General features: G+C 37.2%; 1 protein-coding gene across 1 annotated transcript in view; it reads left to right on the top strand.

Moving 5' to 3' along the window:
• DNAH5 (dynein axonemal heavy chain 5) overlaps positions 1–25,129 on the top strand; it is a gene marked incomplete at both ends in the record, with an annotated part of 134,926 nt that overhangs the window by 84,867 nt on the left and 24,930 nt on the right. Inside the window, 14 exons of the mRNA XM_082326340.1 lie at positions 1,557–1,729; positions 4,391–4,521; positions 7,308–7,461; positions 8,234–8,501; positions 9,457–9,688; positions 11,284–11,398; positions 11,662–11,838; positions 17,324–17,527; positions 18,979–19,158; positions 20,052–20,189; positions 20,490–20,625; positions 21,988–22,304; positions 23,583–23,738; positions 24,153–24,335. Coding sequence (XP_082182466.1) covers positions 1,557–1,729; positions 4,391–4,521; positions 7,308–7,461; positions 8,234–8,501; positions 9,457–9,688; positions 11,284–11,398; positions 11,662–11,838; positions 17,324–17,527; positions 18,979–19,158; positions 20,052–20,189; positions 20,490–20,625; positions 21,988–22,304; positions 23,583–23,738; positions 24,153–24,335 — 2,564 coding nt within the window. The remainder of the gene's footprint in view (positions 1–1,556; positions 1,730–4,390; positions 4,522–7,307; positions 7,462–8,233; positions 8,502–9,456; positions 9,689–11,283; positions 11,399–11,661; positions 11,839–17,323; positions 17,528–18,978; positions 19,159–20,051; positions 20,190–20,489; positions 20,626–21,987; positions 22,305–23,582; positions 23,739–24,152; positions 24,336–25,129) is intronic.

Here is a 25,129-nt window from a genome sequence, read left to right as displayed (position 1 = left end):
AGTACTGGGTCCAGTCATCTTCAACATCTTCATTAGTGATGTGAACGATGGGGCAGAGTGTACCTTCAGCAGGTTCCCAGATGACACAAAACTGGGAGGAGCGGTTGATATGCCAGAGGGTTGTGCTGCCATCCAGCGAGACCTTGACAAGAACTTCATAGGGTTCAACAAAGGGAAGTGCAAAGTCCTGCACTTGGGGAGGAAAAATCCCATACACCAGTGTATCTTGGCGACCACTCATCTGGAAAGCAGCTTTGCAGAAAATGACCTGGGGGTGCTGGTGGACAGGAAGTTGAACATGAGCCAGCAAAGTTCCTTTGCAGGAAAAAAAGGCTAGTGGCATACTGGGCCGCATTAGAAGGAATGTTGCCAGCAGGTCGAGGGAAGTGATCCTTTCACTTTGTTCATTGCTGGTGAGGCCACACTGGGAGTGCCATGTCCAGGTCTGGGCTCCCCATTACAAGAAAGACATGGACGTGCTGGAGAGAGTCCAATGAAAGGCCACAAAGATGACTAAAGGACTCTTCTATGAGGAAAGGCTGAGAGAGCTGGGACTGTTCAGCCTGGAGAAGGCTCAGGGAGATCTCCTCAATATGTATAAATACCTGAAGGGAGGGTACAAAGAAGATGGAGACGAGCTCTTTTCAGTGGTGCCCAGTGACAGGACCAGAGGCAATGGGCACAAACTGAAACATGGGAGGTTCTCTCTGAACGTCAGGAAACACTTTTTTACTGTGAGGGTGACCGAGCACTGGCACAGAGAAACTGTGGAGTCTCCATCCTTGGAGATATTCGTAAGCCGTCTAGACACAGTCCTGGGCAGCCGGCTCTAGGTGGCCCTGCTTGAGCAGGGGGTTGGACCAGATGACCTCCAGAGGTCCCTGCCAACCTCAACCTTTCTGTGATTTTATTTGCTGTGAGTGACAATTCTTAGTAATGAAGGGCATGTCACTTTTAAGCATGATTGATGCTCATGAATGGAAAGATGAGACAGCAGCACTATTTCCTCCTTTCCTGTGGGTGGTGAAGATTTGGCAATTCCTTGTGGCTTTCAGATCACTTGATGAAACAAATGTATGCCTTTTCACAGTGAATATAATTTTTTGTACTGTGGTAATTATTCATTTTAGTAGTAATTTTTTTTCCACTAGTGCTATGATTTAGTCAACTTAGAGTGTTTTCCTTTTACAAAAAAGATTTGCAATTTTTAACTGCAGTATTTATTTACCTTCATTCTCTGGTGCTACTTTTGCTTCTAGCATCTAAGTTAATTTCAGTTTTTCATTACTCAGGTTTCAGATTTAGAGAAAGAAGGCTCCTTAGTTTTTGCTGGTTTTGTCTTTGAGAATTAGGCAGCTGAACTTACCATTCCTACCATTGTAGGCAGGGTATAGGCAGCATTCTCATATGTACATCTAATATGTGATATTATGTATAATAAACCTAGTTCTGTGTGGTTAAAGAGACTTCTAATTACCATCACTTACTCATCTCCACATTGAGCCTTCATCAATCATTTAAACGGCTAAAGTTTTTTTACTTGCTTTTTCTTCTAGGTGAAAAATCAGAGGAAGTTAATTTAGATATTCCCAAAATCTATGAGCCAATTTACTCCTTTCATCGGCTACGGAATTGTTTAAATATGTTTTTAAAAACATATAATGAGAACGTCCGTGGTATTGGAATGGACATGGTTTTCTTTGAGGATGCTATGATTCATTTAGTCAAGGTACAGTTTTACTGGATTGCCATTTGTTGTTGTTGTTCACTTGCCCTCAGCACCTATGAGTGGAGGTATGCATGAATCAAGGTAAGTTACTTCTAAAATTGAAGCTAGTAATTCATTGCTAGCAAATATTCTGTCTGTCACTCTGTGACTAGCTATTAAAACTCAACTTTTCTGAAAATGCACTGGATGGAACTATTCTTTCATGTTTATCTTTTATGCCTGGTGGGATCATGGTCCCAACTATTCTAACTGTTTCGACCTTTCTTCTTGTTAATTCTTCTGAGAGCCCTTCCTCTCTTCGGAATGAGTCAAATGAAATTCAGGTTAGGATATAATTGGTTGCTTATGAAGGAGCAGACACAGCAGAGTAGGAATAAATGTAGTCCAAACTTCGTTTGTAGATCCACAGTATGCTCACTTCTTTTAAAGTTCCTTTGAATATGGATTGAAGCTGACCGTAATTTTTAGCACAGCACAGCTTGATAAGATTGTCCACACAGAATAGGCTTCATACGAAGGAGAAGGTTGTTTTGTTTTGGTTTTGTTTTGTTTTTTAAACTAAAAACCCTATTGTTTCTCAGTTTCACAGTGAGGCTATCTGTGTTTCTTATCATAAATTATTAAGAACTGAATATTGGATTTTACCATCCTAACAAATAATATAATAAATATCAAAACAATTTAAATTTAAGTATAGTTGACAAACACATTGCAGCTGCAGTTTTCAGAATTTTTGGGTGGATTCTTGCCATTTCACAAAATTAATCCCTTTCTTTTAAGATCATCTCTGCAAAATGGATTATGTTCTGCTATGGATTTCTTTAGGAAAATTGTTAAACCATCGTCACACTCACAAGTTTCTTGTTTATTCTTAGTAAAACAAAATTATATAAATTCAGGATCTACCCAAAAAAACCTTTCTTTTTTTTTTTTCTTCTTTTTAACTGAAGAGCAACCTGTCTTCATGAATTTCTTATTTGCGTAGCTAGATGCCAAATACCTGAAACGTTATCTTAACTTTCACTTGGATAAAATGAATATATAGTGCTTCTCTGATTCCATATTCTTGAAAGCAGCATTTACAGCTGTGCAGGTCTGAGCTTTATCCATTAGCTAGACTTGAGACACTTTCTAAGAGAAAGCTAGGTAAGCACAATTAAGGTAATGCCTAATCCGAGCTGACCATACTGTGCCTTGAATGAGTTAAAGCTGGGGAATATCTTAAACAGAGAACAAAGCTTCCAATTTACAGCTTGTGTGCCTCTGCCTGGAAAAGATGTACTAGCTATAATTGAAGTGATCGGCAATATTCCAAGGGTGGTGTGCAAGTCTGTTTTTCTTTCTCTGGTTAAATACTAAATATGCTTAGAGTAAGCCTTCATACTTGATTTTATCTTTGCTTATAAAACATGAACCTATGAAAAATAGCAAGTACGTTGCACTCAATACGTAAAACACATGGGTTTAAAACTGCAGGAAACTGACGTGACTGTTTTTAATAACTTGGAAAAAAGTATGTTAGAGGAAAGGCAAGTTAAATAGGTATCCCAGGCTGCTTATTGGCATGATGGAATTCTAGGGGCATCAGAGGGATATTCAAGACAATAGAGAGAACAGGAGCCAATACTCTCTATTATTGCTTGTGCAGAGGAGACCAGCTGCTAACCAGCTGGTTGGTATTACCTTGCCTTTGAGAGGAAAGTGGCTCTATGCTGTTCTGGAAATTAATGTGGGCTCTTCTGTATACTATGAGTATCTGTCCACATGCAACTGATGGGGTGTGGAGCAAGTTTGTCTCCTGTGCTTAAAGGCATATTTTCTCAGCATCAGGTAATGTCTTCTACCTGTTTCCAGATTTTTTTGGCATTGTTTTTTGGCTGTGGACTGTGGGATGGGTGCTGCATGCAGTTCACAGTGCTGAGATTTTTTTTGCTCTGCATTGCAAAGGGTCTGTTTGTTTACCTTGCACTGTCCGGAATTGAAGGGAAATGTGGAGTAGTAGGTAACTACTGCCTTTTGCTTTGAAAGATAAATAACGAAATTGGAAATAAAAGGAGATCTAGCTGGGAGATGTTCCACAGTGACCAAATATTCATACTGATACTGTGCATTTTTATAATCAAGTAAACTAGAAGCTTAAGAAGTTTGATTATAAAGGCAGCATTATTACCTGCTGCAGAGAATGGTGGAGACCGTTTCTCCTGAATTTAACGTGCTTGGGACAACTTGTCTTTCTGGGCACAATGAAGGGGCCTGGAGAGGTGAGTCTTACTAAAGTAGTCCAGAGGGTATGGTATTGGGGAAATTATTATTTCCTTCCCAATTTTAATAAGCTGTCATGCCATGATAGCGCATCGCTAACAAATCACAGTTGAGATTTACTAGTGCTTTGTGGAAGTGTGAGATGCAATTCTACTGATAATTGAAAGTTCACAGTGATGGAATCAAGTGGTTGCTATACTATTGGAAGGTTTACAGAAAATGTTGCAAAGTGCAAATGTCCGTAGAATGTATTAGTAGTAATACAGTATCCCTTAATTAAACCTTAAAATTTCCATTTGTTCTGCATTTGTAATATAACTTTATTACTGCAGTAGCATAGGATTTTTGGGTGTGTAACTTTTACACATTGTAGCAACAAATGACTGTGATCTTACACAGATTTCTCGGGTGATTCGCACTCCTCGTGGAAATGCTCTTTTAGTTGGAGTTGGTGGCTCAGGAAAGCAGAGCTTGACAAGACTGGCATCTTTCATAGCTGGATACGATACGTTCCAGATAATGTTAACAAGGTGAGCATTAATTAAAATTTAAGTAAATAAGTACTTTGTGTTTGAACTCTTTCTATAAATAAAACAGGTTCCCGGTCTCTGCAGTGGGAGAAAGAACAAGCTTAACATAGGCTGAGCGCTGTTGCCTAGAGTGGAAAGACATGAAAATCCTTTGAGACTTACTAAATTTGCTTGATTTGCTACAATAAGTCTGAGCTTTTACAATCTTTGGATCAGTAAACTGTGTGTTTCACAGAATGAGAAGGAATATTGGCAGTGTCAAGTTATTTTTACTCTGTGTCTTTACACAGTACACTAAACTGTACTGAAAATATTTGTAGTTGCAATCTATCCATAATGCCTTGATGAGTTTATCTTGTAATATTTGAAATAACACCTGTGTGAGGAGGTGGAATCCTCATCCCTGCCCATTAACTTGGTAGACCTTATGTATATGTTAGTATTTTGACAGTCCTTTCCAAGTATATCTTGCCTTATTTCATATTGTTCAACCCAATGCAATTTCTTTTGGAATAACTCACAAAAGATATAAAAAGTAAATTATAAATCCTTCTCTGAATATTTTAGAATATAAGCACCTCCCAAAGTGTCTGTAGGACAACTCAATGATCAGGAAATATTTCAACACTCAAATGAGATGTAATTGTAGAGAACTGAAATTATTTTAATTCTTTTGCAGCTGTGTTGGCTGCAGAAGAAATTGTAGATTCACATGTGGGAATACCTCTTGGTGAGGGTCAGAGGATCTATCTGAAACAGGAATGACTCCAGGAGAGATTACAGTACAGTTGACAAAACAAGCAGTAACAAATTGCTGGATATCATTCACAAAGAATTGTGAAACCACTAGAGGGTGAAATATTGAATTAAGAAAGTGGTGTGCAGCTTCCCAGTTGAAGTTGCCGTGGCACTTGGGGATCATAAGAAGGCCTACATAAAGCCCATGAAAAAAAAGTCTAGAGAAAATCTGGGGAACCCATACACCTGAAGGCTTGTAAACCCAATATATGCACCAGATGAATTAAAGAAACTACCATGAAGAATAGACTGAGTGAAGATTTGAATAAACATGATTTTAGGAAATGCTCATCAAAGATTCTGACAAAACATAACCCTGCCTTACAAACCCCTTGGAGTTCTCCAAGTTCTCAACAAGCAAATGTAGAAGTTTGACCTGACTGATAAAATTAAACTCCGTGCTTTCCTAACCTTAAATGTTTATCTAAAACACATCTGATAATTTGTGCCAAAATACCTCTGGGAAAAATTTTGAATCCTTCTTGGATAGAATCATTTGCTCTTTGTTAATCCAAAATTCCCTGTTCTGTGAGTTCTTAAAGATAATAATTGTTGAATTTTAGTTTCATTTAGTTCACCAAGGTAGATGACAGTCATATTGCTAACTCAATGTGTATAACTTAAAGTATTTTTTTCAGGTCAGTATTTTTGTCTGATTTTGAGTAATTAACTGAATAACTCTTCCAATCATTATTTCCCCCTGCAGCTGAAACAAAAGGGCATAGAATATTTGTGTCTTCTCTGTGTACATTTTTAATTTTAGGGGTGTCTTTGCTTTTGAAGTGTCTTATTTATAAGCACATGTATGGAACCTTATCTTGGTGATTATGATATCTTTGCTGAAACACAAAAAATTATCTTCTTAATCATCAAGAAAAAAATTGTAAAACCAATGTATTTATTTCCTGACCTCCTCCCTACTAATGAGGAACTATTGTACAATTTCTGATTTTTCAGGTCATACATAAGATCATTATGGTTACATAAGAAACTCTTAATAAAGTTGCATGCAATCACTTCTCTGTTTTAATTCTGAGTGGGCATCCTAGAAACCTTGGCTTTTTTGCACTGCTTTATCCAGCCAGAGAGATCATTCCAGTGTAACCTTGTGTATTGGATTTACGTGGCAAGGTTTTGGTAGCAGGGGGTCTACAGGGGTGGTTTCTGTGAGAAGCTGCTAGAAGCTTTCCCCATGTCCGACAGAGCCAGTGCCAGCTGGCCTCAAGATGGACCCTATGCTGATCCAGGCTGAGCCCATCAGCGATGGTGGTAGCGCCTCTATGATAACACATTTAAGAAGGAGAAAAAAAACCTGCTGTGCAACAGCAGCCAGAACAGAGGAGTGAGAATATGTGAAACAACTATGCAGACACCAAGGTCAACCCACCACACCTTGTCTAATAATTTTTATGTTTTTTCATCTCTTAGTTTGCTCCTGCTCTCTTTACTTTTTGTAAAATTGTGAGTGCCACCATTGGTGATGACCTTCACCAGAAGGGCCAACTAGTTTGAGTTTTTTAATTAGTCAATGAAATGTAAAGTATCTTATTGCATCTAGTACATGACAGAATACTGTCAGACAGACGACACTTGTTTGTCTTTCCATTTTTTTTCTGGCAAAAGAGAAATAAATAGTATGATAAGACTTCAGGTTTGGTTGGTTTTTTTTTGTTGTTATTTTTGGCTTTTTTGGTGGGTTTGGAGTGTGGGGTTGTGTTTTTGTTTTTTTATTTTTTTTTATTTTTTTTATTGATGTGGAAGGTGAAAAAGAGAGCAGGAAAGAGAAGAATGGATTAGGTATTTAATATGAAACTTCAAAATGAGTTATGTCTTTCCTCCTAATCTAAATGAAAATTCCTGGACTTTGGCACCTTGTTGCCTTAAATTCCAAGGAATTGTTTGCTACTCATGTTTGCTTGTTCTTTTTCTTTTAACTGGGAGCCCTTTTTAAAAAGAATGAATATTAGTGCAACTGTCCTTTCTTGTAGATCATACAACACTTTAAACTTGATGGAAGATCTGAAACTCTTGTACAGAACAGCAGGACTGCAAGGGAAAGGCATCTGTTTTCTTTTTACAGACAATGAGATCAAAGATGAGTCTTTCTTGGAATACCTGAACAATGTTTTATCATCAGGAGAAGTAAGATGCCTTCTCATGATCGGTTTTCTGCTTTTTTGATTTTATAATTCTGAAGTAAAATAACCAAATTTATCTGAATATTCTTTTATATGTCAAGGGTCACACTTTCACAAACTAAAACTCAAGTGCTTTTATTCATTACAGTATTGTAAAAAATGGAAATGATCCATTATACTAGGTTAGAGTGAGACAAAGCTAATGTAAAATTAAAAATGAGCATCATCATTCCATGCAGAGAAATTGCCTAAGTCAGATGCTTTTAAATATGTTGACAAGCTGTCATGTACATGAGAATAGCTTAAAAAAATTGAGACTTGGGGAACATCACCGAAGTTTAACAAAATTGTCTGTTAAATTAAATATCTCATTAGTGTACAATTAGTTTTTGTACGGTAAATTTATGTCCAGAATGGATGGGATGGCTTATATCACTTTTATTTAATTTATTTATTTATTTTTAGGGGTGTGTTTCAGAGAAATTTCTACTAGCTATCAGAATATTAAGAGAAGAAAGCAAAGCCATTGTACATGGATTCTTTGCTTTTCACATGGGAGAGTGGCTTTTACTTTTAGAGCAAGTTAGATTTCAGTGTGTTTAATGGAATCACTTCAGTAAAAATTCTGGTTTAAAGGAGCTGGGTGGGTCCTAATAAATTCAGTGTCTGAAATGTATGTCCCTTCCTGAAATTCTATCTATTAAATGAACCTTATGCTATATACTCTATTTGGATCATCTCATAAAGCATGAAAAAAATCTTCCTTTTTCTCAAAGGTGTCAAACTTATTTGCACGTGACGAAGTAGATGAGATCATTAGTGACCTCATACCCACCTTCAAAAAGGAACATCCACGTAGACCTCCAACCAGTGAGGTTCTGTATGACTACTTCATGACCAGAGTCCATCAGAACCTTCATGTGGTTCTTTGCTTTTCACCAGTAGGTGAAAAATTCCGAAATAGGGCCCTGAAGTTCCCTGCTCTCATTTCTGGATGCACCATAGATTGGTTCAGCCGATGGCCTAAGGATGCTCTAGTGGCAGGTAGGTGTAGGTTTTGTCTTTGCACATATTTAATTCTGTGAGCGGTGGTCATGAAGTTGTTTTAATTGCTTTGAATTTTGCCAGCACACTGGCAGAAGAAACTTACTTGGTTCTAAAATTTGATATAGATGTTTTCTTCTTTAAAGCTTGCTGTATTAAACTGTTGAAATATTTCTAACAGAGGAAAGGATTTGAACACAGTTTGAAGAAAAATTCCCCTTGAAGATGGCTTAAAGGCATTAGTAAAGACGACAAAATACTACTAAAGAAAGTGGTTATTAGTGGCTGTGCCTGTGATCAGGCATACAGAGGAAGGCTGTGATGACTCAGTCCCTGGTGGCTAGCAGTTAGACAGGTTCAGAGAGAAAAAGCAGTTTTGCACGCTTTGGAGGTGAAAGAATACCAGATTCTTGGCTGTACTTTTTACTGAGAGGTGTGGAATAATGTTAAGAATCTGACGGTGGAGAGTAAAGAAGACTGGGGTTTCAGAAGCTGGGTGAAAGCTGACATAGTATCTTGTTGAAGCAAGGTGAAAGCATCTCCCATGTTACAGCTGTCAATAAGTTGATTGATAATTAGCATTTACATTTTAAATTAAATTTATAGAAAACATCAAGAAGATGAATCTCAGATTGCCAATAGCATTGTATAAAGACTTTACTTCCAGAGGTGTTCTCTGCTTTGCAACTATTTCCTCGTGTAATCAATACCATCCTTTAGCAGACCACATATTGGATTCTGAAATGATAAAAATAAAATGCTATTTAAAGTTCAGCCACATACTGAGCCAAATATATATGAGTAAGTGGTACACAGATCAATGGCAGATGAAGATTTAAATTAGATGAAATATTTCTCTTTGTCGTGGTAGGTAGCATTTATATTGCCTTGTTTATAAGCTAAGAGTTTTTCCTGAATATTTACTTACATTTATGTTTTTTCTTTCTTTCCTAAGTATCTGAACATTTTCTGTCCTCATTTGATATGGACTGCACTGCTGATATAAAGAGGGAAATTGTGCAGTGTATGGGCTCGTTCCAGGATGGAGTGGCAGAGAAGTGTTCTGATTACTTCCAAAGATACAGACGTTCTACACATGTGACTCCCAAATCCTACCTGTCCTTTATTCAGGGATATAAAACCACATACAAAGAAAAGCATGCTGAAGTGCAGACATTAGCAAACAGGTAAACTGCTCAGTTTACTACTGTCTTTCTGTAGTTTTCTTCCCCAGATAGGGTATATTCTGATATGCTTCGTTTCAATGCATGGCTTGTCTCTTTGCACAGCAAAAGGATTTTTTTTTTTTTTTTTTTTTTTTTTGAGTTCCCTAAAATTGTGTAACTTGATCAAATATCATAGTTGCTCTTGGCATTTAAGTTAATGACTATATATTTTTTGGAGGGGGAAAAAGGGTAGTGATGTATGAAAAAGCAAGGTGGTGGGAAAAAAAGTGAATATAAATTATACGCATGTATTTTTAATGAGTAAAAGAAAACATCTACATGTAATTTCATAATATATTCACAATAGCATTTAATTTACCGGAGAGCAACTTTTGTTTTCTTGCTTAACAGTTGTATCCTCCTGATATGAGCATGTAAGAAATACCCTTGGCGTTTTTGGTTTTGTGATCATAGAGCCTAATCTAGGCTGCTGAGGTTTTCACTTGTAGATTATTAAAGTGGTTTTGATATATTCATTCTCCTTTTCAGATACTTTATTAAACTAATGAAGTCTATTTGCAGATTTATCTTCATGTCAGAAATACTCATATAGAATGTAAAATTAGCATTTGGTGTATCAATTGGTATCACCCTTAAGAAAAAATGTCTTCCCAATTTTGAAAGATTGGTACAAAGAGCTAGAAGCCTTTAAGAAAGACTCAAACTAGTTTATTTCACTTTGAAACATTCTTTGGCTTCAAAGCCAAATTGAGTTAGAAATCTGTGGTTACATTATGGGTGAAGACTTGTAAAACAGAGAGGGCTGGTCCTGTTTTCTACCTTCTGATGCTCAAATGTACCAGATTAGTTCATGCATGTCAATTTGTTTCACTTAACCTTAGTTGCATAGTCTGAATTGCTTTGGCAGGTGTTACTCATTATTTGTTCTGCTGTATTTGTTTACCAGTCCAAGTACTGCTTAACTTTTGCAATAGCAGCCTCTGTAGAGTCCACTTAAACTTGTTTGAAGAGTCCCAAGTGAGGACTTACATTTTGATAGGCAAAAAGCACTTTTGAAGGGGCATTTTAGTGCTGAATGAGATAAGTGTTATCTTAATGCTCTTTTTCTGTTTCTCTCTTGGGGTTGGTCTTGATTTCAGTATTCTGATTTTCTTAGCCTTTTCAATATCCTCTTCAAACAAGAAACGGTGATTCAAGATATTTGTCAGGATTCTAGTGATCAGAAAATGCTGTCTGCTCTATAGAACTCAGTCCTTTGAGTATCAGGTTGGAGCTCAATAGGGACGGTGACATATGTGGAACCAAGGTATAGGATTTTTATGCAATGATAAAAGCATACTGTTTGAGCTAGAAGTGAGTAAAATTTCAGGCCACACACTCTCTTTACGTAGTTCTTTATTGTTCACTTTCTTGATTCTGAAGACATCGGACACTTGTGTGAAAGTTCCTGTGCAAGTTTTATTTTTGGTGTAAAACCTCTTTTGCTAATGTTTGTTCTGATTGATGTGATTCATTCTGTTGATGGAATAATTTGGGAAGTGGAGTGTAAATTACATAGGGAATTACATGCTGCTTATTTTCCTTTTTTACTCCAGAATGAATACCGGACTGGAAAAATTGAAAGAGGCCTCTGAGTCAGTGGCTGCTCTAAGCAGAGAGCTGGAGGTAAAAGAAAAGGAACTTCAAATTGCCAATGAAAAAGCTGACATGGTATGTACAGAATTCAAATTGTATTGCTGTTTGATGTTTTTGCTCTTTTTATTTCTTCTATTTTAAAAAGATTAATCAAGTAAAAGGAAGTTAAGTGTTGGGAAAAAAGGGATCTTGGAAACTTACAACGGTGACAAAAGTAATCTTTTTTGCGTTTACTGGTTCTGGCATTCAACAGATAAAATTTTAGAACAAAAATTAATACATTTTTCCAACTAGGTGTTTTCTTTAATATTTGGCATGTGGGTTTTCTCACATTATAGGTATTGAAAGAAGTTACTGTAAAAGCACAGGCAGCTGAGAAGGTGAAGGGTGAAGTTCAGAAAGTGAAAGACAAAGCTCAAGCTATTGTAGACAGTATCTCAGTTGACAAAGCCATTGCTGAAGAGAAGTTGGAAGCCGCTAAACCTGCTTTGGAAGAGGCAGAAGCAGCCTTACAGGTTAGTACTTGGACCATGTATAACATTATTTTACTGCTAAGAAGATGGGCTTTGAAAACAAATACAAGATTGCAGGTGCATCGCATAACTCATCAGTTGACAGAAAATGTATGCAAATAAATACACATATTTTGAGGCTTTTTAGGTTCAGTTTTGTTTTCCTTTTTCCACCTGAGTACCAAACCCAAAATATGCAGTTTTTCAGAAAAGGGCAAGTTTTAACTTCCATTTGAAACTATAGTTTATATATGATGTGCTGCAGGTTGATATTAGACCAGTAACTGAATGTTGATACTGTTATAAAACAACTTGTGTGCAATGAGTGAAGAAGTGCCTTCCGTGTAAAAATAGCTATTATTCCATCCAAATCGAAACCTCCTGTTTTATTTTCAGTTTTCACCAATGAATTGCATTTTGAATAAGTTTACTGATCCATTCTTTTCTGCCTTCAAAAAGGAATTTCTTTTTTCTTATGAGTTGTGGCATTACCCAGATTTCTAGCGTTCACCATGGGACTTCATGTCTTTCAACATACTCTTTTTGTAAAGCTTTTTTAATAGAGTGATAACACTGTGCCCATATCTTCATATGATGCATCATTAGTGTCGTGGTTTAACCCCAGCTAGCAACTAAGCACCACGCAGCCGCTTGCTCATTCCCACCTTGGTGGGATGGGGGAGAGAATCGGAAGGGTAAAAGGGAGAAAACTTGTGGGTTGAGATAAGAACAGTTTAATAATGGAAGCAAAATAAAATAGAGCAGTTAAATAAGTAAAGCAAAAGCTGCACATGCAAATAATGCAAAACAAGGAATTAATTAGCTGCTTCCCATCGGCAGGCAGGTGTTCAGCCATCCGCAGGAAAGCACGGCTCCATCACGCGTAATGGTTACTTGGGAAGACAAACGCCATCATGCCGAACATCCCCCCCCTTCCTTCTTCTTCCTTCAGCTTATATACTGAGCATGATGTCCTATGGTATGGAATAACCCTTTGGCCAGTCTGGGTCAGCCCCCCTGGCTGTGCTCCCTCCCAGCCCAGCTGAAAAGTCCTTGACCAGTGTAAGCACTACTTAGCAACTATTTAGCAACAGCTTAGCACTACTTAGCAAGAGCCAAAACATCAGTGTATCAACATTATTCTCATCCTAAACCCAAAACACAGCACAGTACCAGCTACTAAGAAGAAACTTAATTCTATCCCAGCTGAAACCAGGACAATTAGTGATGAAAAAAGATTTTTTTTTTTTGTTGCTCTTGCATGGGATTTTTTTTTTAATGTCTGTTCAGCTGTATAAGAGAGTGTCCCTCAAGGCATTTCTGTTGTGAGCAGCAGTAGTGGGATCTGAAATAAACCTAATACTGGAGGCTAGCAAGGAGCTGGCATCTCAAGAAACAGAAAAGAAAGAAGGAAAAACCTGAAGGATAGATAAATCTCAAAGTTTGTTATGTAGATTTACTGGAAGTTTCTCCTTTCCACTTGAGAGGCTGCCAACAGTTGCGATGGTTAGACTATTGTGACGTTCCTTCAAATCAAAGTCTTCAAAATCTAGGATCATAGAGTACCAAATTGGAAGAGACCTCAAGGATCATCTGGTCCAACCTTTCTAGCACAATCTAGACAAGATGGCTCAGCACTATGTCCATCTGAGTCTTAAACGTGTTCAGCGTAGCGGAGTCAACCACTTCCCTGGGGAGATTATTCCAATGATTGACTGTTCTCATTGTGAAAAATTTACCTCTCATGTCCAATCAGAATCTCCCTGGGAGTAACTTGTACCCATTACCCCTTGTCCTCACCATGTGACTCCCTGTAAAAAGGGAGTCTCCATCTTCTTTGTAGCTCCCCTTTAAGTACTGGTACATGGTGATGAGATCACCTCTAAGCCTCCTTTTCTCAAGCCTGAACAAACCCAGCTCTCTCAGCCTATCCTCATACAGCAGGCTTCCCAGACCCTTGATCATCTTGGTGGCCCTTCTCTGGACCCCCTCCAGCCTGTCCACATCTTTTTTGTATAACGGGGACCAGAACTGTACACAGTATTCCAGGTGTGGCCTGACAAGCGCTGAGTAGAGAGGGATAATGACTTCTTTACCTCTGCTGGTGATGCCCTTTTTGATGCAACCCAGCATCCCGTTGGCCTTCTTGGCCGCAGCAGCACACTGTTCACTCATGTTGAGCTTCCTGTCCACCAGGACCCCCAGGTCTCTTTCCACAGAGCTGCACTCCTGGATTATGTTTTCCCAGGTGCAAGACCTTACACTTGTCCTTGTTAAACTTCATAAGGTTCTTGTTAGCCCGCTCTTCTAGCCTATCCAGCTCTTCCTGCAGGGTGGCTCTCCCTTTCAGAGTGTCTACTTCCCCACTCAATTTGGTGTCATCTGTGAACTTCATCAGGCTACACTTGATCCCGTTATCCAGATCACTTATGAAGATATTGAATAGCGTTGGGCCCAATATCGATCCCTGGGTGACCCCACTTGTGACGGGTTGCCAGTTTGAAAAAGAGCCATTTACCACCACCCTTTGGGTGCATCCCACCAGCCGATTCCTCACCCACTGCACAGACCACTTGTCCAGGCCATAACACATCAGTTTCTCCAGGAGGAGGCTGTGGGGAACCGTATTGAAAGCTGTGGAGAAGTCCAGGTAAACTGTGTCCACCACTCACCCCATGTCAACCGAGCAGTTCACTTTATCATAGAAGGCCACCAGATTTGTCAGGCACGATCTACCCTTGGTGAAGCCTTGTTGGCTTTTCCCAGTCACATGCTTCATTTGACTCGTGATGGCCCCCAGGAGGATCTGTTCCATAACTTTCCTGGGGATCGAAGTAAGACTGATGGGCCTATAATTACCCGGATCCTCCTTTGAGCCCTTCTTGTAGATAGGGGTAACATTTGCCTTCCTCCAGTCCTCTGGGACATCCCCCAATCTCCACGACTTCTCGAAGTTTATAGAGAGTGGCCCCCCAATGACATCAGCCAGCTCTCTCAACACCCTCGGGTGGATGGTGTCAGGGCCCATTGATTTGTAGGAGTCAAGCTCCTGTAATTATTCACGTGCTAGCTCCTTCTTCACTGATGGTGGATCTATGTTTGAATCCTCCTGGATTTTTGTCCCCAACGCCTGGGATCCAACAGTGTTGGTAAAGACAGAGGTGAAGAAAGTGTTGAGAACCTCTGCCTTTTCAGTACTGTTGGTGACTGATTCACCTCTATTGTGTCTAGTATAAGTAAGTTTTCATGGATCTTCTGAATGTATGACTTTACTTTGAGGGAGAGGTGCTTAACAATCACTGACTGTCATGATTTTGAAGGGCAGAGTGGAATGTCTAAATGAAGACTGATGACATGACAGCTGAAAAGAGTGGGATAAGAGAGCAGGTCTGGATCATAAGATCCTGCAACTTAGCTACAGGAGAAAGGTAAAAAAAAAAAAGAACCCAGAGGTGGGCGAGCATTCTGACAAGTGCATAAACAAACAATGCTAACTGGGCAGTGTCTGAGGTATGAAAAGAGCACCAGTGTCCTGTCCTGCATCTTAGAATCATAGAATTGTTTAGGTTGGAAAAGACCTTTAAGATCATCAAGTCCATATTATTACAGCTTACTTTCTGGTTTTGGCTAAAGTTACCAAACCAAAACAATGCTGCTGCTCTTGAAATTTTGGATTCTAAAAAACGAAAATCTGATTTTAAGGAAAAGCTGCACTAGCATTATTGTGAGACTTCACAATGGGGAAAGGTAGTTGGGCTTAATCTTGAAATTCTTGCATGTGCTATAATAAATTGCTTTGCCTGTGCCTAAAGGGGAAAGGAGAACTATCATAAAAGCAAGCCCATCAGCCTGAACACCTGTATTCTCAGTGTGCATTCATTCATTCAGAAACTCCGTTAAGCAAGAAAATTCTCTGTACGAGTCTGTATAGGGCTGCATCTTTCAAAAAATGAATCTCACAGTCATTATGGATTTGCCATCTTCTCACTAGGGATTCCCATAATGGAATTCTGCTTGCAGTGTAGACAAATGTCTATTAAAATATTTGACAAATATAAAGGTCGCTTCCTAGATAAAAAAAAAAAATCTGTGGCTGGTTATTTTGCTCCATTTTTTTTTACATATTTTAGGACTGCTAAATGTTATGTTAAGAAACAGATAGGTACACAACAGTTTATAAGCATTTTTAAGCATTTAGTGAGATTCATTTTTTAAATTTTGAGTAAGAATTGTCAAAGTTCAATAAGACTTAGTTGCACTTTGCCTTGCAATAAAAATGGCACATTAAATGCATAACTAGAAATATATAAATAAATAAATGGAACTTAAATGTAACTCTTTTGCAACAATTTGGATGGTAGCAAAAAAGGCTGGGCTGAATTTCCTAAAGGTCACTAAGAAATACTGGTTAAAGTTTCCATGCAGATATCTGGAAAAACTCTACCGAATTATCAGGTGCACACTGAACCCAACAAGCACCAAAATATTGAAGGGAAACAGAAGGCAGGCAGAAGGAAGGTGATCAGGATAATCTGCAATAATTTGCAATCCCTTTCTTGAAGTACAAACACAAGTAATTAAAATCTTCCTTTATGAATTCCCAGTGATGGATGTGCTAGGCTAGAAGCAAGGTGTCATAACTCCTGCAATAACCTGTTGGTTACTGTTTGTCACTGTCATGTACTCAGGCTGATTAAACTCCCTGTGAATAGGCAAAGCTTCTGATCCAAGTTATGTTTGTTATAGGAGTGGGCCTGCCCATCAGCCATTACCATTGTTCAGTGTTTTTTTTACTCTGTGATGCAGTATGCACTACTGCTCAAATCAGTGCTTCTCTAAGGAGACATCTGCAGTAGACTTTTCTGATAGTCCTTTTTTGATTCATAATGTACAGTAAAGTTATGAGGTATAGTGTTAGATTTGCACCATAGGTTTACTTGGCCTTACTTAATAGGGCCTAGGTTTTCATACGTTATTATAACTAACTTGTTTTTCCTGCAAGCCTGCTTCTACAATAGGAACATTCCCAGTAAGATGAATCAGAAGGTGCAAATCTATATGTGTATCAGGCCTTCTCACAGTTTTCCTAAATTCACCTTCATTTGCTAATTATCAACAAAATGTATTTTCCTTTCTAGACTCAGTTTCTGGTCAGTAGGTTTGCATTTAAAAAAAAACAGGTAAAATTTCAAGACGTTTTTGTTTTGCTCTTTGTTTTGTCAAAAATGTGCATGGTAGTTTTTAGCTTTTAGGTGCTGCTGTAGAGGTAGCTGAGCTGAGGCTTCCTATTAGTTGCTAGGAGGTGGTAGTGAAAATCTGAGGGTCCTTCTAACTTCATGTTTTTAGAGGTAAAATTGTTTTAAATCAAAAATAATATGAATAATTTTTTTCTTCTCCAATGGATTAATGCTGTTGGTGAGCTTGTGCTCTATGTCTTATTAAATAAGCAATAACAGTAATTGCTTTACCTTTTGATTTAAATTCATAGACAATAAAACCTACAGATATTGCCACTGTCCGCACACTGGGACGACCTCCTCACCTCATTATGCGTATCATGGACTGTGTGCTACTGCTCTTCCAGCGAAAAGTGAACAATGTGAAAATTGATCAGGAAAAATGCTGTACTATCCCATCATGGCAAGAATCTTTGAAACTGATGACAGCAGGGAACTTCTTACAGAACCTACAGGTGCTCGTGCAACTTTCTTTTTGATATTTTTTTAATTTAAGAAAATAGGGGACAGGTTTTTCTCTGATGTTCACAGAAGAATAAATGCGCAAGGGGAATCAGACACACAATAGATTGGAAATGTTAAGTGCTTAAAAATAAGTATGTCATAATGAAATAAACTTGAATCCTTCTGGCAAAGTCAGGTCATAAATCAATTATGGTTTCTCCTAAGTAAGGCAATGAAATTACTTTTAGTGACAAATGATCCAAAGCTTTAAGCATTTGTTTTGAATAGCCATTACTTATCTGTTTCATTAAAGCTGATAGAAAACATATTTTTTCTGGTACCTAACATTTCATTAGTTTTCAGCAATGCAACTTGTGCAGTGGCTTGCAAAGGAATAGTTGATTGTTAGGATGTACGAAATCAGATTTTTTTGAAATTTGGGATTTTCAGCTCCTTAGCATGTGTCTAGGGAAATGGGAAGAGTAACTAGTGAATAAACCCCTGTTCATAATTTAAACTAATAATATTGTGATTAATCTACTCAGAAGAAATTGTACCTTGTTCTGCCCCACTGGATGTTATTATCTTTGATTTCTGCATTTTGAGGAGCTTACTTAATCTGTCTCTGGTCCAGTGGGAAATCACAGATGGCAGGCTTGACCAACTTTGTATGGTTGGTAGTGCTATGCATGCTATTCGTGTAGTATTCACATTGCATCTACTCGTAAGGATTTTTAATTTACTGAAGACCTTCAACATTTCATTGCTTGTGCATAAATAAACCTATTTGTGCTTCAGGGAACAACTATTTTTCAAGTTCATCAGTGATGGACTTTCATTATACCTTGTAAATAAATCTTTAAAGAAGGCCAAACTTATATAGAATATTTGACTATCAAAATAAATTTGAGGGAGAAAATTGAGAGCTTTTGGGGATGAAAAATGGAAGAGATGGTTTTTTTTTGAGAAAAGAGAGGGTCAAAATAAATTCTTAAAATTGAAACACATTCCACTAATAAGAGATAAGGTAATTTAAGGAGAAGATAGCTGGCTTGCCCTTTGAAAGGACTGTCTTGTAGAATGTATGTTTATGAGCCAGAGCTAAGCTTTTCTTTTTCTTTTTGAAGATTGTTAAGTTACTTATTCATTATTAAGGAAAACGGAATTTCAAGCAGAATATCAGTGATATTTTGTATCAACAATTAGCTGTGTAATGGTAATGGATAGCATAAGATAGCGAAGATCATAAATGAAGGCAAACTTTTTTCCATTTTGTAAGAATATAGAACAGAGTGGAATGACTTTGGCAAGCTCTCAAAGGTGCATGAGACAGAGAACTTCATATTAGCTGTTTGTAAGTAACATTTGTGATCTTGGTAGTGTTCTGTGTGTGCTGAAGTACATATATGTATAGTTTACATATATTATGTACATTATGTATATTGAACTTTTTTTTTTTTAGCAATTCCCAAAGGACACAATTAATGAAGAAGTGGTAGAACTTTTGAGCCCTTATTTTGAAATGGTGGACTACAACATTGAGACAGCTAAGAGAGTATGTGGGAATGTTGCTGGCCTTTGCTCATGGACCAAAGCTATGGCTGTATTTTTTTCCATCAACAAAGAAGTATTGCCTTTAAAGGTAAGTCTGTTAATCAGTGGGAGGCACACAAACACCCTTTGCTCCTTGTCCTCCCTACCTGTGTGCACTTGAAGATTTCATCTGCTGGAAACATCAGCTGCCTAATTCAACTGGTGCATGCCTCTGTAGGAATTTATTCTCTAGAAAATAGTAAGTCTACAGTAAAACATATTTCGAATGTACTACCACTTGTAAGTTGTCAAAATTAAGACAGAGATTGTGCAGTTTTATGCCTTTGGGCCCCTTCTGAATGGGGTTGAAACAGCTTTCATCTGGTTTAATTCACTATTGCAATTGCTTTACTTTAATTAAGAATTGAGTAGGAAAAAACTCAAGATCTGGTTCTTTTAAGGTTCAGGATCTGAGTTCATAAGACAACTGTACAGAGACTCTGTTCATAAGTGTTATTTAGAGAAAAACAGGCCTAAATAGTTGTTAAAAGGTAAGAATGAAAGTCAGGAAGAACATGGTCAAGCACGATTTTAACACAGAATAGCATGTATTTATAATAGGAATGACTGAGAGGGAAGCAAGATTTGTAGTTAGAGGTAGTATCTTTCACTAGACAAAGCATATTGGTTGGAGAAATCAAATAGGCTTCTAGTGGCATCAGTCTTTTTTGCAGGCCAGATCAGACTAACTTTTGTGTCAGATGGAGAATGGCTGGTATTCCCAGAAGTTTTTCTAATTATGTTTTCTAATTGATGTTAGACCAACTGCAATAAGAAGTCACTTTGTTGTAAAACGCAAACAAAAGGTTTTAGTGAATGATGAAATCTCTACTAAGCAGTTTGATTTTGAAATGTAGTACAGTAAAACTCTGAGGTACATTATAGCAAATGCTTTGAGATGTTGTATGTATGAATACACTTTTATATTTGTATGCTTCATAGGCTAATTTAGCAATCCAGGAGAATCGACTAACCACTGCTATGCTGGATCTGCAGAAAGCTCAAGAAGAACTAGGTGCCAAGCAAGAAGAATTAGATATTGTGCAGGCAGAGTATGAAAAAGCGATGAGAGAAAAACAGGTGAACTGCTCTTTACAGAAAAGAAATTGCCACCCGTACTTTAAAGAAAACTTAATGCATTCTCTCAGTTTCACTATTAATCCTTGGAAAGGATGTTGACTGTATTTATGACAGATGTTGATAGTTTGTCATATATTTTTTTCATCCCACTTCCCCTCCTTCTCTGCACGGTGATATAAGTGTTCGAGAATATATTTTTGAGCTGTTGTTTAACTACTGGTTTAATTAGATGTAGAGATTTTTCTGGCCTATCAGATACATGACCGTAAACCATATTTCTTGGTGTATGGTTTTCTCTAGACTTTGCTTGAAGATGCTGAGCGTTGCCGTCATAAAATGCAAACTGCCTCAAGTCTTATAAATGGTTTAGCAGGTGAAAAAGAGAGGTGGACAGAGCAGAGTAAAGAATTTGCTGTGCAAACCAAGAGGCTAGTGGGTAAGCTTTTGTCCACACCTTTGAACTAGGAAGTTAGTCACTTGAGTTGTAATGGGTAGTGAAACTGAAAGCATTTGAAATTTCAAACTTTCCTTTGTAGCTTAACTTCCCTGTTGCTAAAATTAGGGTAATTGTTATTAATTCTCTTGCTAAAGCACTGCTAGGTAAAAAATGCAATATAAGACTAAAGTTCATATTTAAAAAAAATAAAATAATACAGTGACTGTGTATGCTGTGCATGGGCTTTTACCTGATACGTATAACATGCAGTGCATACTTGGGACACCGATGTTTTAACTTGACTGATGTTTGTAGGCAGCAGTCCAAAGAGAGATATGTTAGCAAGTGCCAATAAAATGTCTATAACTGAGAATACATATGGAGAAGAGGAAGACTGATATCCAGGCATTGACATTTATATGTAGAAATCAGTATTTTTAAATGCAGTTATTAATGTTCATAAAACTTTTGTTTCTTAGAAGTTAATTTTTATTTTATAAATATGCACTTGGAAACTAAAGTATTTTGTAATAAAGAATTAATTTATTAGTTAGATCAAGTAAATGAAATTAATCTTGTCCTTTATTGTGGTCTGAAGTTTCTTCTCTGATTTTTGCCTTGAAATGCTGTAAAAAGCAGATATTGTTGTATAGGTTGTATTATAGTAGATAGCTTGTATTTTATTTGCTGGTATAATATGTATATGTGCATTATTAACTTATTAAAAATACAGAATACCTTCTCCACACACTCATCGTGGGTTTTTTTTATACATAACTTGAAAAAGTCTAAAAAATATTTAGTACTCAGTATAAAAGTGCAGTATCTTCTCCAGTTTCGAAGTTACCTCCATAATGATGTAGGTTATAATTTTTTATTAGTAGTAGTAATAACTCTAATTGATTTGTTCTTAATTAGTACTCCTAAATAAAGGATCTTTTCTCCCCAAATAATATTGTTTAAGCCTGTTCTCATGATTGTGCCAGGAAATGATGGATTTGCAAGTTTATGAGTAAGTTTATTCTGCCATGTCCTGGTTGTGCAGGGTTTGGTGTTTGGAATAGCGTTACGTACGTGTGCGTGTGTTGGGTTGACCTGGGCTGGCTGCCAGATGCCCATCTCTTGATTCCTACAGTTGCATTGTAAGGACAAAGTAAACGTGGCATCTACTGAAATGTAGCATTGTCTTGCTATATAATGAGCCTTGGGGAAAAAGGCTGATTTGTCTTCTTTATGGGTCAAAGTGTGTTCTTCGCTTACCAGCCAAAGCATATAACAACTAGCAAAGGAAGCAGCTCATTCATGAATAGAATTTGCAAAGTGGTAATGTTTTGTTTTCTTTTTTTCCTTTTTCTCTTTAAGGTGATGTACTCTTGGCTACAGCTTTTCTGTCCTATTCTGGTCCTTTTAACCAAGAGTTCCGCAGTCTGCTGTTAAATGACTGGCAAATGGAAATGAAAAGTCGGAAAATCCCCTTTGGTAACAACTTGAACCTCATAGAAACGTTGACTGATGCTCCAACTATCAGTGAATGGAACCTGCAAGGATTACCAAATGATGACTTATCCATACAGAATGGAATCATTGTCACTAAAGCATCTCGTTACCCTTTATTAATCGATCCACAGGTGCAGGGTAAAATTTGGATTAAAAATAAGGAAGACAGAAATGAACTTCAGGTAATAGGAATGCTGGTGCTTTCATAATCCCTATTAGCTTGCAAAACATTACAGTTCAGTGATTGAAATAATACTTAGCAAATGCTTTTTATATAAAATGCCTAGTCTGGGTATAAAGGACACATCCGATATGTTTTGCTAGATTTGAGATTTGGCTAGATATGAAAGTGTACATTTTAAGCTTATTAGTACCAGTGACTTGATTTGTTTAATGAATTTATTTTAATGAAAAATAAACTGTTGGAAAATAGGTTGGATGGGTAATGTCTGATAAGGGCTGAAGCATGTTTGCAGAGTACTATAAGCATTAGAAGAAAGAAACCAAATAAGTGATTAATACAGGTTCATATAAATGTTTAAAAATTAAGATGCACAGCCTGTATTTTTATCATCTTTTAATCAGAAATTATTAATAATTTGTGTTTTCTTAACGTGGATGTCAGGTGCTAAATATTCTGCAAATACACAAGCAAGACAGTATTGCAACATGTGGTCTGAGGCAAGATACACCAATTCAATACAAATGGGAAAATACAAGAAAGAAAGTCCTTGCTTGCTACAATTATGATTACACCAATAAACCAGCTTTTTAAAAAGATATCCCTGAAAAAGATAAAGAGGAGTTTGAAGGATGATAATAGAGTGGCTCCGAGAGTATTACTAGGAAATTACTTTCATTCATGTTGATTGTTATCTCAGTGCGGAACCCTTAAACGGTGGCCTCGCTAGTTGTGTTAAAAAATGATTATTGGACTTTAACTATGGAGTTATAAACAAACTAAGCTGAATGTGCTTTGTGTACATGTTAAAAATTAATCACAATTTTACTGAGGACTACTTTTTAAAGCGAAGACTATTTAATGGTTTGTTCAATATAAACACCTAATTTTCAAAGGAAAAAAAAAATCTTGGAATTGTCCTTGCTGCAGTTTGACTTGGGGATGTTATCCAAGATAAAATTGAAGGTGATAAAAGGTTTCTGTGAATTTCTGGTCTAGTTGCACTCATAGGATATCAAACTTTAAGTGCTCAGTGTTGCTTTGCTTCTACTTTTGTACTTGAAAAATAGAAGTTTGCATTCAATGAGGTCTGAGAATACGGTACACTGATGCTACCTTTTCTTGTGGTCACAATCTTTGCCTTAATCCTAGTCTAACCATAGGATTGTTATTTTTGTCAATAAGTTAAAGAAAATGAAATAATTTATAAATATAAAACAAACAAAAAGCCTAGTAACTGGGCATAACATAATATATAGGTCAATGCGTATATTTTTAGGTCACTTCTTTGAATCACAAGTATTTTAGAAATCACTTAGAAGACAGCCTTTCTTTGGGAAGACCTCTTTTGATAGAAGATGTTGGAGAAGAGCTTGACCCAGCGCTTGATAATGTTTTGGAAAGAAACTTCATTAAAACAGGTTCAGCCAACAAGGTAAAAATACAACAAATGAGCAAAGAAGTGGAAACAGCCCCCTGCTTGCCCTCAACAAAATAACTCCTCATACGTATATGACTATAAAAGATTAAACTCGTATTTAAATTTAATGCTAATACAAAAAAAAAGTAGAGTTTAAGTTCAAGACCAGAAATCGTTAATATATTTAGCCTATAGAGTTCCTTATACCTTTGGTTATGACAATTTTTAAAAATTGAAATCATCTGTGAATGAGTAATTTGAAGTGTTCCATAGATATTCTCAACAAATTCTTTGCATCAGATGTATAAATTAAAGCTGGATTTTTATGCCCTTGAACAGAAAAATGTAACCTTTGTTTCTACATGCGGTGTCTGAAAGAGCGTACTGGTTCTTGGTATCTCAAGACTTCTTTTTAATACTTTTCTTAAGGTGAAAGTTGGTGATAAGGAAGTAGATGTTATGAATGGCTTCAGACTTTACATTACTACAAAACTGCCAAATCCACATTACTCGCCTGAAATTAGTGCTCGAACCTCCATCATTGACTTTACTGTGACCATGAAAGGTCTTGAAAATCAACTCTTAGGCAGAGTCATTCTCACAGAGAAAAAGGTAAAACAATTAATTGTATCTTTCCTGGCTATATGTCTTACATTTACCTGTAGAAGGTTTTACTTTCATTTTAAGTTATTACTCTCACTCCCATATTTTCAGGGTAACTTTCTGGCTCTCTCTATTGTCATTATTCTTAATATAACCTAATCACAGCGATTTAAAAGCTGGCACAGAAGAGATTGATTCATTCAAGTAGAAGTTTCTATTTGTCTTTATTGTCGCAACTGCACCGTACTCACCTTATTTTTCCTGCCTCAATGAGTTATAACATCATGAGAATGGCCTGTGAAAAGGAAAAGGGCCTGGAATAAAAACTGATAATGTTCTGTCTACACACTGTGGAGCTCATGGCAACATAACCTGGTGTGAAGGACACAGTTACTTCCTTGCTCCAAGGGGAAACAGGCTAACTATCTATTTTGACATTGTAGATGTATTAGTTGAGGAAGTCCAAGTTCAGGAGGACAATCCCAGTAAACATGCCACCAGCAGTTCTGAAGGGAGGCTGGTTGGTGTAGAATCAGAAAAGTTTGTGTTGGAAGTGACCTTTAAAGGTTATCTAGTCCAATCCCCCTGCAATGAGCAGGGACATCTTCAACTAGATCAGGTGAATAAGAAAGAATCTTCTGAACTATTGGACACCTAATCGCTGTAACTACAAGATTAGGCAATGTTGAAGTCAAATGAGACACTATGCATCTATGACTGTGTATTTACTAAGATTTTGGTAATAGTTCCAGTTTACCTTCACTAGATAGAGAGGAATGTGGTGTTCCCTTATTGTGGCATCT

This window comes from Platalea leucorodia (assembly GCF_965183815.1).
Source record: "Platalea leucorodia genome assembly, chromosome: 1".
NCBI classification, from domain to species: domain Eukaryota; kingdom Metazoa; phylum Chordata; class Aves; order Pelecaniformes; family Threskiornithidae; genus Platalea; species Platalea leucorodia.
The sequence above is the reverse complement of the archived record's forward strand: the minus strand, read 5'-3'. Positions and strand labels throughout refer to the sequence as shown.